Below are 15,750 nucleotides of genomic sequence, written 5' to 3' on the forward strand. Positions count from 1 at the left end.
TTCCACTCTGAGGGTGGTCTGTTCTCTTTAGACACCATTTCTTTTGTTGTGCAGAAGATTTTTACTTTCATGTAGTCCCATTTGTTCATCCTTTCTGTTAGTTGCTGAGCTGCTGGGGTCCTATTGAGGAATTCCTTGCTGGTACATATGGCTTCCATTGTATTCCTTGCTCTTTGTTGTACTAGCATCAGAATTTCGGTCTAATATTAAGGTCTTTGATCCATTTTGAGTTGATACTAGTACAGTGTGCTATTCATGGCTCTAGCTTCAGTTTTCTGTAGGCAGATAATCTCTTTTCCCAGCAACATTTGTTGAAGAGGCTGTCAATTTTCCATTGTATGTTTTGGCACATTATTAAAAATAAGGTGGGCATAGCAGTGCGGATTCATGTCCAGGTCCTCTATTCTGTTTCCCTGGTCTTCATATCTGTTTTTATGTTGGTACCATGCTGTTTTTCATTGCTATTGCTTTGTAATATAGTTTGAGGTCGGGTATTATGATACTTCTACCAATGCTCTTTTTGTTGAGTATTGCCTTGGCAAATGAATAAGTGGTTGCCTGTGTTTCCAAATGAAGTTTAAGGCAGATTTTTCAATCTCTGTGATGAATGTCATTGGGATTTTAATGGGAATTGTGTTAAATATGTAGATTGCTTTTGGTAGTATAGCCATTTTCACCATGTTGATTCTACCAATACATGAAAGATCTTTCCACCTTCTGTAGTCTTCCTTGATATCTTTCTTCAGAGGTTTGTAGTTCTCCTTATAGAGGTCATTCACATCCTTTGTTAAGTTTATTCTTAGGTAACTGATTTTTTTTTTGAGGCTGTGGTAAATGGGATTGTTTTCAAATATTCTTTCTCAAATTATTCATTGTTAGTGTATAGAAAAGTTAATGATTTTTGTAAGTTGATTGTGTCTTTGAGGTAGAGGATCATATCATCTGCAAATAGGGATATTTTGAAAGTTTCTTTACCCATTTGTATTCCTTTTACTTCTTCTTGCCTAATTGCCCTGGCTAGGAATTCCAGTACTATATTGAATAGGAGTGGAGATAGTGGGCATCCTTGTCTCGTTCCTGATTTTAGAGGGAATGGTTTCAGTTTTTCTCTGTTAAGTATAATGCTGGCTGTAGGTTTGTTATATATAGCTTTTATAATGTTGAGGTACTTTCCTTCTATTCCTAGTTTTCTTAGAGCTTTTATCATGAAATGGTGTTGGATCTTATCAAAGGCTTTTTCTGCATCTATTGAGATGATCAAGTGGTTTTTGTCTTTGCTTCTGTTAATGTGGTTTATTTCGTTTATTGATTTTCATATGTTGAACCACCCCTGCATCCCTGGGATGAAGCCTACTTGGTCATAATGAATAATGTTTTTGATGTGTTGTTGAATTTGGTTTGCCATTATTTTGTTGAGGATTTTTGCGTCAATGTTCATTAAGGAGATTGGCCTATAGTTCTCCTTTTTGGAGGTGTCTTTGCCTGGTTTTGGGATAAGTGTAATACTGGCTTCATAAAATGTGTTAGGCAGTTTTCCTTCCCTTTCTATTTCATGGAACAGTTTAAGGAGGATTGGTATCAGTTCTTCTTTAAAGGTTTGATAGAATTCAGCAGAGAATCCATCGGGTCCTGGACTTTTCTTTTTGGGGAGACTCTTGATTGCTGCTTCAATTTCATTTTGTATTATAGATCTATTCAGGTGATTAATTTCCTCTTGGTTCAGTTTTGGATGGTTATATGTATCTAGAAATCTGTCCATTTCTTTAAGATTTTCAAATTTATTTGAATATAGGTTCTCCTGATGATTTCCTGGACTTCCATGGTGTTTGTTGTTATCTCCCCTTTTGCATTCCTGATTCTATTAATTTGGGTTTTTTCTCTCCTCACTTTAATCCGATTTGCCAGAGATCTGTCAATCTTGCTTACTTTTTCAAAGAACCAGCTTTTTGTTTCTTTGAGTCTTTGTATGGATTTTTGGTCTCTATTTCATTAATTTTGGTCCCCCTTTTTATTATTTCTCTCCTTCTTCTTGTTTTGGGTTTTCCTTGTTATTGTTTTTCTAGGAATTTGAGATGTAGCATTGGGTCATTGATTTGAGATCTTTCTGTCCTTTTAATATATGTGGTCATGACTATAAACTTTCCTCTTAGGACAGCCTTTGCTGTATCTCAACTCATAGGTTCTGGTAGGTTGTGTTTTCATTTTCATTAACTTCCAGGAACTGTTTAATTTCCCCTTTTATTTCATCAATGACCTATTCATCATTGAGCAATGTGTTGTTCATCTTCCAATTGTTTGCATGTTTTCTCCTATTGTTTTTGCCTTTGAGTTCTACTTTTAATGCATCATGGTCAGATAGAATGCACGGGATTATTTCTATTTTCTTATATTTGCTGAGGCTTGCTTTATGCCCTAAGATATGATCAATTTTGGAGAAAGTTCTGTGGGCTGCTGAGAAGAATGTATATGGTGCAGATGGATGAAATATTCTGTAGACCTCAGCTAGGTCCATTTGATACATGATTTTATTTATTTCTAGAATTTCTTTATTGATTTTTTTTTCAATGACCTCAATGTTGGTGATGGTGGGTATTAAAGTCTCTTACTACACTGCATTGGAACGTATATGTTCCTTAAAGTCCTTTAAAGTATGTTTGATGAAATTGGGTGCACTGCGATTGGGTGCATGTAAGTTGATAATTGTCATTTCCTTTTGGTGTATTTTGCCTTTTCTTTATCTAGTTTGACCAATGTAAGTTTGAAGTCTACTTTGAGATAAGTATTGCTACTCTTACCTTTTTTCAGGGGCCTTTGGCTTGGTAAATCTTCTTCCAGTCTTTCACCCTAAACCAGTGTTTTTTCTGTCAATGAGATGGGTCTCCAGTAAAGAACAGATTGTTGGATCTTCCTTTTTAATCCAGTTTGCCAAAAGGTGTCTTTTGATGCAGGAGTTTAATCTATTGATATTCAGTGTTAATATTGATAGGTATGTTTTGATTCCTGTCATTTAGCTGTTTTTGTTGTTTAAGGATTTTATTGTGTGCAGTTGGATCAATGCTACTCTCTGATTAGTTCTCTTTTTTCCTGTGGTTTGATACTGCCTGTCTTCTCTTGGTTTTGTTTGCTTTCATTTTCTGTGTGCAGAATTCCTTGGAGAATCTCTTGTAGTGGTGGATTGGTGATCATATGTTTTTTAGTTTCTGCTTTTTGTGGAAGATTTTGGTTGCTCCATCTATTTTGAATGATTGCTTTGCTAGGTAGAGTATCATAGTGCTGAAGTTATTTTCAATCAGTGCCCAGAATACATCACTCCATTCCCTTCTTGCTTGTAACATTTCCATTGAGAAATCTGCTGTGATTTTGATGGGTTTACCTTTATTTTTATTTGTTTTTTTATGTCTTATAGCCTTCAATATTCTTTCTCTATTCTCTGTGTTTGTTGCTTTAATGATAATATGTAGTGGGTAGTTCTATTTTGGTCAGGTCTGTTTGGTGTCCTGGAGGCTTCCTGTAACTAAGTGGGCATAACTTTCTCTAGATTTGGGAAATTTTCTGATATAATTTTATTGAATATATTATGAATCCCTTTTGCATGGATCTCTTCTCATTCTTCTGTGCCTATGATTCTCAGGTTTGGTCATTTGACTGAGTCAGTTAGTTCTTGCATCTTCCTTTCACAGGTCTTGTGTTGTCTAACAGTTCTTCAGTTTCTCCTTTAATTTCTATTTTGTCTTTGAGTTCTGAGGTTTTGTCTTCCATTTGTTCTAGACTGCTAGAATGGCCTTCCACTGTGTTTTATGTTTCTGGTTGATTCTTTTTTCTGAGGTTTTCCATATCATGGGTCACTTCCTTGTTAATTCTTTATTTCTCTATTTATTGTGTTCTCCATTTCATTTGGTGTTTATTTAGAGCTCCTATGAGTTCATTTATTTGTTTTTGTGTCTTCTCAAAGTCTTAATTTTTCAGGTATTGAAGTTTCTTCAGTGCATCTTGTACATTTTGGTTAACCGCATCTAGTATCATCTCCTCGCAATTCTCAGTGATACTTGCAGATTTCTTCTTTGAAGGTGTTCTTGTGGGCATTGTTGGGTTCCTTGGTGTCATTTATCTTTGTTTTGTTGGAGTCCAGTAATGAGTATCCATTTTCTTCCTTTCCCTCTGAATCTCGGATTGAATTATTCTTGTGGGGAGAGTGGTTTCCAACTCTTTTTCTTCTTCCCATTGCTCCACTTGGTACTGTCCCACTATGTTCTTGATATGCTAGTTGGTGGTTCTAGTCACCCAGTTTCTTTCCCATGATGTAATTTTTGTTTTGTGGCTGTCTTGGGTTGTTAGCTAGGTTAGTATGCTATTTTGGTCCCTGGTCTGGGTGTAATTTAGTATTAACTAATTCACAGGTTTAATATCCAATGAATAGTTTATATGTTATATAGAAAACCCCTTCACGGTAATATCTATAAACAGTGGGACTTGGAGGGGGGTTAACATTTGTAAGGCTAGCTATAGAAATTTGGGGAATTGGATAGGGTGGCACTAAAGGAGGCAGAAAGTGGGGTGGGTGAGTGGAGGAAGCAGTGTGGGTGCTGCTGCTTTTTGTGTTCCTTGTGTTTCTTGTATTTCTGTTGTTGTAGTAGAGGGTGCTTCTGTCAGGGATTGCAGGTGTTTGGGATTGTGTAAAGTTGGTATAGTAAGTTTGTCAGTGGGTGATGAGTGTGTAGGAGGGAGGTGTAGTCTGGTGACTGGTTGGGGGAGAATGGGAGGGGAAGGTGAGTTCAGGGAGAGACAATGGATGAGTTATTGGGGAGGAATGAAATAGCTTTTATCACAGGAGAAAGAGGAAGAGTGAAGGGGGTGAGAATAGGGATTAGAAGATGATAGTAAAGTTGATAGCATAGAAAGAAAAGAAAGATAACAGGAATAGAAATAAAAATAGAAAATCCACAGTTAAAATACAAGAAAACAAAAAAATCAGTTGGAAAATATGAATGAACAAGTGAACAAACAAAAAACCAAAAACAAACAAAGAAAAAATGGAAAAAAAAGAAAAACAACAGGAACAGGAACAATAGAATTTCAGTCTTAGTTTAAGTTCTGGAGTTACTCCTCCAGCATCCAGTCCTGGTATTGGCATATAAGCAGAAGCTCTGACATGGTCTCACCAAGTGATTGACTTGTGAGTAGTGTTTTGTTCTTCTGTCTACCAGTTAAATTGAAATCGTGAGGTGAGGTAGCTTTGCCAGATCACGCAGGGTAGTCAGAGATATTGATTTCCTCAGCTGATAGCTCTGTTACCTTTCAACTGCAGTTACTTTGTCATCTTCTCCTCCAGTGAGATGGGGCAGTTTCAGTTTGTATGCTGCCCTCAGGTTCAGGAGATCAGTTCTTTAGTCCACTTGTTGCCCTGCTTTGGAGGTCAGTTTTGCTGTGCTCATTTACTGGGATTTCTGTGCTGTAGGCTTATTTCTTTGCCCTACCACTTTTCTCTGGGGCAGTGGCAGTGTTCTGTCAGTCCCCTCTACAGTCAGTGCATTACAACTCTTTGCTGTTTGTTTTTAAATTTTGCTGGTCACTTTGACTTTGTGTGCTGTTCACTGGCTCAGGAGATGAGTTCTGTGATCCACTACCTGCCTTGCTTCAGGCAGTGGCTTATTGCTCAGCTGCTCTCTACCTTTCTGCCTTTCCAGTGTTTGTTTCCTGATAGTTAATTCTGAGATTAACTCCTTGGCCCTTCCCATTTTGGTGCACTTTCAGCTTTTTTGCCCCCTCTGCTGTTGTGCAAGATTACAGTTTATTGTTTGTTATTCAGTGTTTTTTTGGGGGAGGAGGTCAGTCTGCCCAGGGGCTGTGCTGGTTTATTCAGGGAATGGATGGGGAGAATTCCATGTGACATGTAGTGCACACCTTTGTAGTCTATTATCTGTCTCAGAGGCAGGTTTGGACCTGGCAGTGGCAACTGAGTAAGAGGTGGCAGCCCTCATGTTTTCACAGTGTAACATGTTGTGGGAAGCTTTCCACATGCTAGGGATTCAGGGTATTGAGGGTTTGATTCTTTTTGGTGCTATATTTCTGCCAAGTGTGGCTCCAATGTCTCAGGTTGATTTTGGAGTCATGGAACTCATGCTATCTGCTTCTGTATCTTAGTCACCATCTTGGGTTCTCTCCAGGGTTTTTCCTCTTAAAAATTAGAAACTAGGCTTAAAGAATCCTAGTTTTGTCATGACTAGTTACATGACCTTGCAAAATTCAGTTTTCTAACTTGTACCATGAAGTTAATATCAGTAACTAAGTTACAGATTTTACAAAAGTATACAATTCATATATATAAAGTATACAGTACCACTTCTCATAATATTAAACATATGTGTTTCAAGGACAGATGAACCAATAAAATGCTCCATTGGAAAACATAGTTTGAGAAAAAGAGAGTGGTTGAAGTAATAAGATTTATTCCTACTGTTAACAAAAGCTATGGAAATGGTTTTTCACTTTTAGCTCCATCCATTGCTGGAAAAATGCCAACTGAAAAGAAGTGCTGGTAAGGAGGAAATTATGAAGGAGAATAGGTCAATTACCAAGTTTGACCTCTTCAATTATTATTTATTGTCAAATTGTAATAAAGCTCAAGTGAAAGTGGGAGAGTTCATCTTTGAATCACACAATGTTCTGCAGATTTCCTTAAATAGTGAGCTGATAGTCTGGGGTGAGCACCACAATGAAGTAAACATCTTAAAGTCAGTACCATAGTGACTTTCCTCAGAACAAAGTGCACTCAGCATGTAGGACTTAAGGAAGCTTCTGAATTCCATTAGATAGAGACTCACCTTATTTTGTACTTTGTTGTTATGCCAAGTATTTGATATTTCTGGCCTCAGAATCCTTGCTGGAAATCTTTTGCTTTAGCTAGTTGCCAGAGGCTCATGCCTGTAATCCTAGTTACTTGGTAGGTGATGATTGGGAGGATCATGGTTCTAGGGCAGTCCTGGCAAAACAGTTTGCAAGAGCTCATCTCAACAGACAAAGATGGGGTGTGTTGGGACACTTCTGTCAGGAGGCCTGGGTAAAAAGTGAGACCAAAATAAACATAGGTAATAAAGGGCCTGGGTTGGAAACATACTTCAATTGGTAGAGCACCTGTCTAGTAAGTGTGAAGACCTGAATTCAAACTCAAGTACAAACAGAAAAAGACAACTACTGCATTATGTTGGACTAATTGGATAGATGAACAGATCACCTGATCTGATAAAACATGTTAAGAAAAATCAATTCAGACAATTTTCTACGGTAGGAAGATGGTATAAAGGTCAAGGAATGAGAGGATTGAATTGAGTATTTGGGAATAAAAATGGCCTTTGCCATGTAAGTTCAATTTATCACTTGAATTCAACCACTATATACACATTTCATTCCTTTTAAAACATGGAGACACAAAGCATAATGAAGAGTAATACTAATAGCCTTGAGAATATTGGCCCATTAAACATTTTCTAAGCTTCAGTAGTTCTTGGTTATATACTGTATATACTATACTGCACACAAGTTCTGCAACAATTTCCCACCTATGCTCTATCATTGAATCTTGCTTACCTATTAACTTTTTCTCTTCCTTATCTCCTAGACTCCCTCTGCAATTTGTAATCCAAAATATCCTCTTGGGTTCAGGAAAGCAGCTCTTGAAAGAAAATCATTTTGTGGTTTTGATTGTATTCTTTGTCCAGATGGGTGATTGTAAATCAGACAGGTAGGAATTTGTGAAAATTACTCTGAATGTGAAAGTGGTACATAAAGAGAAATGAGTCAATAATGCCAAGAAAACATTTGTATGGCTAACTCCCAATGCATTCTTTTGTATCTTACTAAACTTCTGAGCTCAAGAAATCTTCCTGCCTCATCCTCCTGAGCTGCTGAGACTACAAGCATGGGCCACTGCCCCTGACTCAGGCCTGTCCTTATCATTTTTAGTTTATTTACTTTCCACCCCATATTTTGTCACTAAGTGATCTACTATTGCTGTAATTAATAAGTACATTCCTATTCTCCAAAAACTATGGGGTACACTGTATGAGCATTAGCTTATTTAATGTCTACAATGATATTTTGAGAGAGTCAATAATAATCCAAATTTTTCTTATGAGGGAAGTAAATTTCAGAGAGATTATACAAATTATCAATATCTTATAATGAAGAGACCACTGAGACAAAATTTAGATGTATGTCAATCTGAGTTCCTGTTAAATACATTATAGTATAGTGACACATGTTAGATACAACACTATTCTACTGTTACCCTGCAGTCAAGAGTTTGAGATACTTCAGTGGTACACAGTAGAAACACCATAAAATTGTTTAATGAATGAATAAATGTTTGTGGGATTACTGTGTACTTTTTCATTGCAAAATTATGTTTATTGTAGCAATTTTTATTTTAAAAAGATGCTCTTCATTCAATGATGACATAAGGCAACATTGGGTCTCAATATAATCAAACATTTAATGATCTCAAAAAATGGGTAATGTGTTCAAAGTGCTTCTTACTGATAGCTGATGGTTATACTCAGTTGCTTCCTCTCAAGAATGATTCTCATTCTCACTAAGTATAAAGCAGCACCAGAACACATTAGCTGTCATGATTATCTCTAGTAAGTTAACTACTCCAAATGACTAATGTTTGAATCCACTCTACAGAAATAGTTCTTGCTACTTGCTTGGTTTATATTATTATCTGCTATTCTAAGTTCACTTGCAATCCCTGTATTTAAAATCAGACGTTTTGCAATGTTCTCTTTACTATCCTGAAATGAAAATCATCAGTGATATAATTTGCCTGTCTAAGGAATCTTTAGTCTTAATTGCCATATAATGGTTATACTTTGCTGCTTTTGTTTGCTTATACCTCAATATTTGCATTTTTGTAATCTGTTCTGTAAAGATAAAAATTTTTTTGTGTCATGCCAAGAAAGTTAATTTTAAAAACCAATAAACTGTGGGTCAGAAATGTGAAGTAATTATTTACTGTAAATCAGGAATGCAATTGTGATATAACCGTGTGTTATTAAACAATATCGAGGAAAAGATTCCAATTGTCATTATCAAAAGTATTTTATTACTTGGATTAAATTAAACCAGGTCTGGGTTCTGGTGGCTCATGCCTATAATCTTAGCTACTTAGGAGGCTCAGATCAGGTGGATTGTGATTTGAGGAAAGCCTGGGCAAATAGTTTTGGAGACCCCATCACCAAAATAACAGCAAAATGAAAAATTAGGTACAACAGTACTTTGTGTTTTTATAGAATTCTAATAAAAATTATAATGAAAATTTGCAGAGCAAGCCAAAACAAGTATATTTCATCATAAGAGAAATATTTCCCTCTAAAGTGTATTGTTTTCAGGATTATTCTTCACTATACGTACTAAGATAATGACATACCCCTTTGGAAAAGTGCTAGTAAAGTAAAACTTAAAAGAAAACTTGAAACATAGATACTCAACAAACATTAGAACTATTTGTTTCCTGGGTCTTCCATCATAAAAATTCAGGACCACAGAATGTGTTTTCTCTTTGTTTCATATATAATCAAATATATTTTCACATAGTCTGTGTTTTTCCCTTAACATCATTTCTGTATTCTTGGCTTTTTTCCTTATTGTTCAATTTAACCCAGTTTCTGCATTTTTATGGATTTCAATGTATAATCAAGTACTTTTCTTCCTAGAAGGAAAAAAAATTTATATACTTAGTTTTTCAGTACCATGTCAATGAATATAATTAAGCAGATTCCTTCAGTAATCAAATATGGCTCTGTTCAAGATATAGATACTTTATACACATATTTTGAAAATGACTGATGGAACATAATAAATCCAGGTGTATCTCTTTCAGATATGGATCAATGTATCAAGTGTCCTGAAGACCAATATCCAAATGAACAGAGAACTCAGTGTCTCCCTAAAATTATTACTTTTTTGTGTCATGAAGATACTATAGGCACTGTTTTGATCTCTATGGCTATTAGTTTATCAGTCTTCACTGCTCTGATTTTAGGACTATTTATCAGATACAGAGACACACCCATTGTCAGAGCAAATAACAGAAATCTGTTATATCCTCCTTGTTTCTTTAATGCTCTGTTTCTTTTCACCTTAATATTTATTGGTCAACCTAACTCAGTCACCTGTATCCTGAGACAAGTGTTTTTTGGAGTTGTATTTTCTATAGCTGTGTCTGCTATTTTAGCAAAAACCTTCATTGTGGTTAGAGACTTCAAAGCCGTCAAACCTGGAAACACATTACAAATGTGGATGGTGACTCGATTCTCAAATACCATAGTTTACAGTGGCTCCCTCATTCAAGTGTGTATCTGCACAGCCTGGCTGGGAACTTATCCCCCTTTCCCTGATGCTGACATAAAATCAGAGTTTGGCCAAATCATCCTTCATTGTAACAAGGGCTTGACCACTGCCTTCTACTGTGTTCTGGGATACTTGAGCTTTCTGGCACTTCTGAGTATGACAATAGCTTTTCTGGCTAGGAGGTTACCAGACAGTTTCAATGAGGCAAAACTGATCACATTCAGCATGCTGGTTTTCAGCAGTGTGTGGATTTCTTTCACACCCACCTACTTGAGCACCAGAGGCAAAAGCATGGTTGCTTTGGAAACTTTTTCAATCTTGGCTTCTGGTGCTGGATTACTGGGGTTTATCTTTCTTCCCAAGCGTTATGTGATTCTACTGAGATCAGGTAACAATTCAAGAAAAAAAATGACTTAAGCAAGTTATTTCCAGAAGGCACAGGAATTAATGTCAAGTGTCATGATTTATATGTAATGAACATCAATATGAATTAAAGATTCTAAAGTGTGGCAAAATATGTGCATTCCATTAAAACAATGACAGTTTATCTTTAATCATGCATCTCTGTCATCATTGGAGGCAGCAACTTACTGTAGGCAAAGCTCTGAGCTCAAATAGATGAATATTCATCTTCAACACATGGCTGACTGACTGTGACCTTCATTGTGTCTACTAAACATGTCTGAATTACAGTTTTTTCATTGAACAAAACCATGTCGTAGATCTTACAAAAGATTAGGAGGAGAATTAAATAAAATAATTTGTGTGAAAATGTAATAGTGATCCAAAGTGTGCTCTTTTGAATTAGCCCAAATCTGGCTGTCATTTTCTTCTTATTTAAATAAAAATGACTTTTTAAGGAATTGTAATTTCTGGTGGTAGAAAGCTAATGTTACTTGCTTCTCCCTCATTAAGATGCTCATAAAATTGGATATGGTCAACCAAAATGTACAGTACACACTCAAGAAATTCCAAGACAACAAAAATAGAGAATGTTTGAAAGCACAAGAAAGAATAAAAGAAACTATAGAAGCACTATATAAACACAAAAGTGAAACAAAGAACAAGATAAATAAAGAGATAAATGAACTCAGGACAAAAACAGACAACATTAAAGAGGAAGACATGCAGGATAAGGAAAACCTCAGAAAAAAGAATGAAACAGAAATGCAAAACAAAATGGAAGGCTAATCCAGCAGAATAGAATAAGCAGAAGACAGAATCTCAGAACTTGAAGATGAAATGGCAATTAAAGGAAAAACCAAAGAACTACTAGTTAAACAACTCAAGATCTGTGAAAACAAAATGCAAGAACTCACCAACTCCATCAAAAGACCAAACTTGAGAATCATGGGCATCGAAGAAGGAGAAGAGGTGCAAGCGAAGGGAATATGTAATATATTCAACAAAATAATAACAGAAAATTTCCCAAATCTAGAGAAAGATATTCCCATACAGATGCAAGAGGCCTCCAGGACGCCACACAGACCAGATCAAAATAGAACTACCCCACAACATATCATCATTAAAACAAAAAGTTCAGAAACTAGGGAAAGAATATTGAAGGCTGTAAGAGAGAAAAAAAATAACATACAAAGGTAACCCATCAAAATCACGCAGACTTCTCAACAGAAACATTGAAAGCAAGAACAGCATGGAGTGAGGTCGTTGAAGTACTGAATGAAAATAACTTCAACCCTAGAATACTCTATCCAGCAAAACTATCATTCAAAATAGATGGAGCAATAAAAGTCTTCCATGATAAGCAGAAACTAAAACAATATATGACCACAAGGCCACCAAAACAAAAGATTATTCAAGGGATTCTGCTCACAGAAAGTGAAACCCAACATAACCATGAAAGGGCAGGCAGCACCAAACTACAGGAAGAGAAAAAGCAAGAAAGTAGAGAGTAACCACAACTCAGGTACACACAATCAAAGCTTCAAACAACTAAGACAACTAAATGACAGGAATCACCACATACCTATCAGTACTAACACTTAATGTTAATGGACATAATTCCCCCATCAAAAGACACTGTTTGATGAACTGGATTAAAAAGGAAGATCCAACAATTTGTTGATTTCAGGAGACCCATCTCACTGATGGAAATAACATAGGCTTAGGATGAAAGGCTGGAAGAAGATTTACCAAGCCAATGGCTCCCCAAAATAGGCAGGAGTAGCAATACTTATATCTGACAAAGTAGACTTCATACCTGAATTGATCAAATGAGATAAAGAAGGATATTCCATACTAATAAAAGGGGAAATAGACCAAAATGAAATAACAATTATCAACCTATATGCACCAAATGTCAACACACCCAATTTCATCAAACATACCATGAAGGACCTAAAAGCACATATTAACTCCAACACAGTAGTCGTGGGAAGTTTTATCACCCCATTATCATCAATGGATAGGTCATCCAAACAAAAAATAAAGAAATTCTAGATCAAAAATATACCAAAGAACAAGTGGACCTAGTTGATGTCTATAGAACATTTCATCCAACTTTTACACAGTATACGTTCTTCTCAGCAGCCCATGGAACCCTCTCCAAATTAGATCATATCCTAGGGCACAAAGCAAGCCTCAGAAAATATAAGAAAATAGAAATTACATGATGCATTCTATCTGATCACAATGCAAAAAAACTAGAACTCAACAACAAAAATAAAGACAAAAATCATGCAAACATATGGAAACTGAATAACTCATAGTTTAATGAACAATGGGTCATGATGAAAATAAAGAGGAAATTAAAATGTTCTTGGAAGTCAATGAAAATGAAAACACAACCTACCAGAACTAATGGGACACAGCAAAGGCTGTCCCAAGAGGAAAGTTTATAGCCGTGAGTGCTCATATTAAAAAGTCTGAAAGATTTCAAATCAAGGACCTGATGATACTGCTAGAAAAACAAGAACAAGCAAATCCCAAAACAAATAGAAGGAGAGAAATAATAAAAATAAAAGCTGAAATCAATGAAATAGAAACAAAAAAAAACTGTAAAAAGAATTAATGAAGGAAAAAGTTTGTTCAATGAAAAAGTAAACAAGATAGAAAGACCCCCTGGCAAACCTGACTAAAATGAGGAGAGAAAAAGCCCAAATCAGTAAAATCAGGAATGCAAAGCTGAGATCACAACAAACACCATGGAAGTCCAGGAAATCATCAGAGACTACTTTGAGAAACTATATTCTAAAAAATTTGAAAATCTTAAAGAAATGGACAGATTTCTAGATACTTATGATCATACAAAACTGAACCAAGAGGACATTAAAAACCTGAATAGATCTATAACACAAAATGAAATTGAAGCAGCAATCAAAAGTCTCCCTAAAAAGAAAAGTTCAGGACCTGATGGATTCTCTGCTGAATTCTATCAGACCTTTAAAGAAGAATTGATACCAACCCTCCTTAAATTGTTCTATGAAATGGAAAGGGAAGGAAAACTGCCTAACACCTTTTATGAAGCCAGTATTATACTTATCTCAAAACCAGGCAATGACACCTCCAAAAAGGAGAACTATAGGCCAATCTCCTTAATGAATACTGATGCAGAAATCCTCAACAAAATAATGGCAAACTGAATTCAACAACACATCAAAAAGATTATTCACCATGAGAGATTCCAAGATGGCAGCTAGAGGGAGGAAGCAGAAAGCGTGCCTCCTATAGTGAAATCTTGGAGAGATACTGGAGACACACCTTGCAGGCAAAACCACCAAGAAGAGGCAAAACTTTGACCCCTCCACACCTCCAGCCAGTGCAGAGCATCTCCACTTCATGTTAAATGGAGAAATCAGGAGGGCCCCTGGGATGCCAGTCTCCCGTGCCCAGACGGCTTGGGAAGATGCGGACAAGGTGAGCTTAGTGGTGCCGTGGTACTCCCACAGACAACCCTGGGCCAGAGCAGCATAAGTCCCTGGACAGATCGACCTCCACCTGGGAAAAAAGAGAAACTGAATAATAAGCAATAAGAACAATAAAGACACTCAGGAAAGAGGGTGGGGCACACTGAGCGCCAAAGATTGGGGGAAGGGAATCCTTCCTGGAACTGTAAATAAACAAGCTGGGTGGGCCAGAGAGGCTCTCATGGGAGCAGGGGCGTGCATCCAGCAACCAGGAGTGGGAAAGTTTGTGAGAGTGGTGGAGGGAGGAAAACTCCACAGGAGAGAAGGGAAGACCCACTTCCCGCGTGAGCTGTAAACAAACATGGCAGCTGGCAGGAGCAGCAGCACCACCAGTAATCATGAGTGGGAAAGCTTGTAAAAGTGGCGGTGGGAGGAAAACTCCACAGGAGAGGGAGGAAGACCCACTTCCCATGTGAACTGTAAACAAACACGCAGGCCTGAGAAAGCGGGTGCAATGTCACCTCCCCCAGTGTGCTTGGAAAGGGGAAAGCTTGTAGCAGAGGCTCACACACAGGAGAACTCTGAGTAAACAAAGCCTGTAGGGCCAGGTGAGTGCTAAGCTCACCCCTGAGATCTGCGTAAATAACACCTCCAACAACAGCAGGCTGACAGCAGTGGACAGGCAAGCCACAGCTGCAGCTACCATTCACACAACTGTCTCCAGACTCTTTTTTTTCTCCCTCCCTACCTTTGATGAGAAAACAACCAAACTACACCTGCATGCTGAAAAACTTACTGAAACTGTATTGCATTTGAACTTGGGACACTTTGTGGGGTATTTTTTGTTTTTTGTTTTTTTGTGTGTGTGCAGTTTTGTTCTACTTTATGCATCCCCTTTGATGAGACAACTACAGAACAACATCTGAGGCACCATCTACAGGATTGGAGACTGAGACAGACACCAAAATTATTAAGACTGAACTTCATTGCATTTGAACTTGGAGGATTTTATTATTTTTTTTTATTTTTAATTTTCTATTTTTCATTTTGTTTTATTTTTTATTATGTTTTCATTTACTTATTTTTTATTTTTATTCTTATCTTTATTCTTTTAATTTTTTGTTTTCAATCCTCTCTCTGTCTCTCTAAGGCTTCTTCAGCTTACTGTCTATTAGTACACTAATGCTCCCTGTTTATACCTTTGAAACATTCTTGTTTGATTCCTTGTTTTGTTTTTTCCTACCTGTCTGTTTGTTTTTCCCATTTCTTTAACTTCTTGCTTTCCATCTCCTCTCACCCTTCCATTCTAAATATTACCATTGTTATTATTACAAGCTGGAAAATACTTAATTGCACACAGTACAGGGACAGTAACAACACCAAGGACAATGAAGGGAAGACAAAAAAAAAAGGGAAACCAGTTTCCCCAAGCAAAAAATTAGTACAGGAACCAGAGGGGAATGAAGAAAACAGATACTCAGATCCAGACTCCAACAAAATGAAGATAAATTATGCCAAAGAACCCAATGAAGCCCAC

The 15,750-nt window shown here is 36.8% G+C and overlaps 1 protein-coding gene across 1 annotated transcript in view; it reads left to right on the plus strand.

Moving 5' to 3' along the window:
- The window catches only part of LOC141424281 (vomeronasal type-2 receptor 26-like), a 42,733-nt gene extending 31,969 nt beyond the window's left edge, over positions 1–10,764 (plus strand). Inside the window, 6 exon segments of the mRNA XM_074077845.1 lie at positions 6,493–6,717; positions 7,616–7,718; positions 7,721–7,738; positions 9,878–10,094; positions 10,096–10,130; positions 10,133–10,764. Of these exon segments, the coding sequence (XP_073933946.1) occupies positions 6,493–6,717; positions 7,616–7,718; positions 7,721–7,738; positions 9,878–10,094; positions 10,096–10,130; positions 10,133–10,764 (1,230 nt within the window).
- The last annotated feature ends 4,986 nt before the right edge of the window (positions 10,765–15,750 follow it).

Source organism: Castor canadensis, chromosome 6, assembly GCF_047511655.1.
Source record: "Castor canadensis chromosome 6, mCasCan1.hap1v2, whole genome shotgun sequence".
NCBI lineage: Eukaryota > Metazoa > Chordata > Mammalia > Rodentia > Castoridae > Castor > Castor canadensis.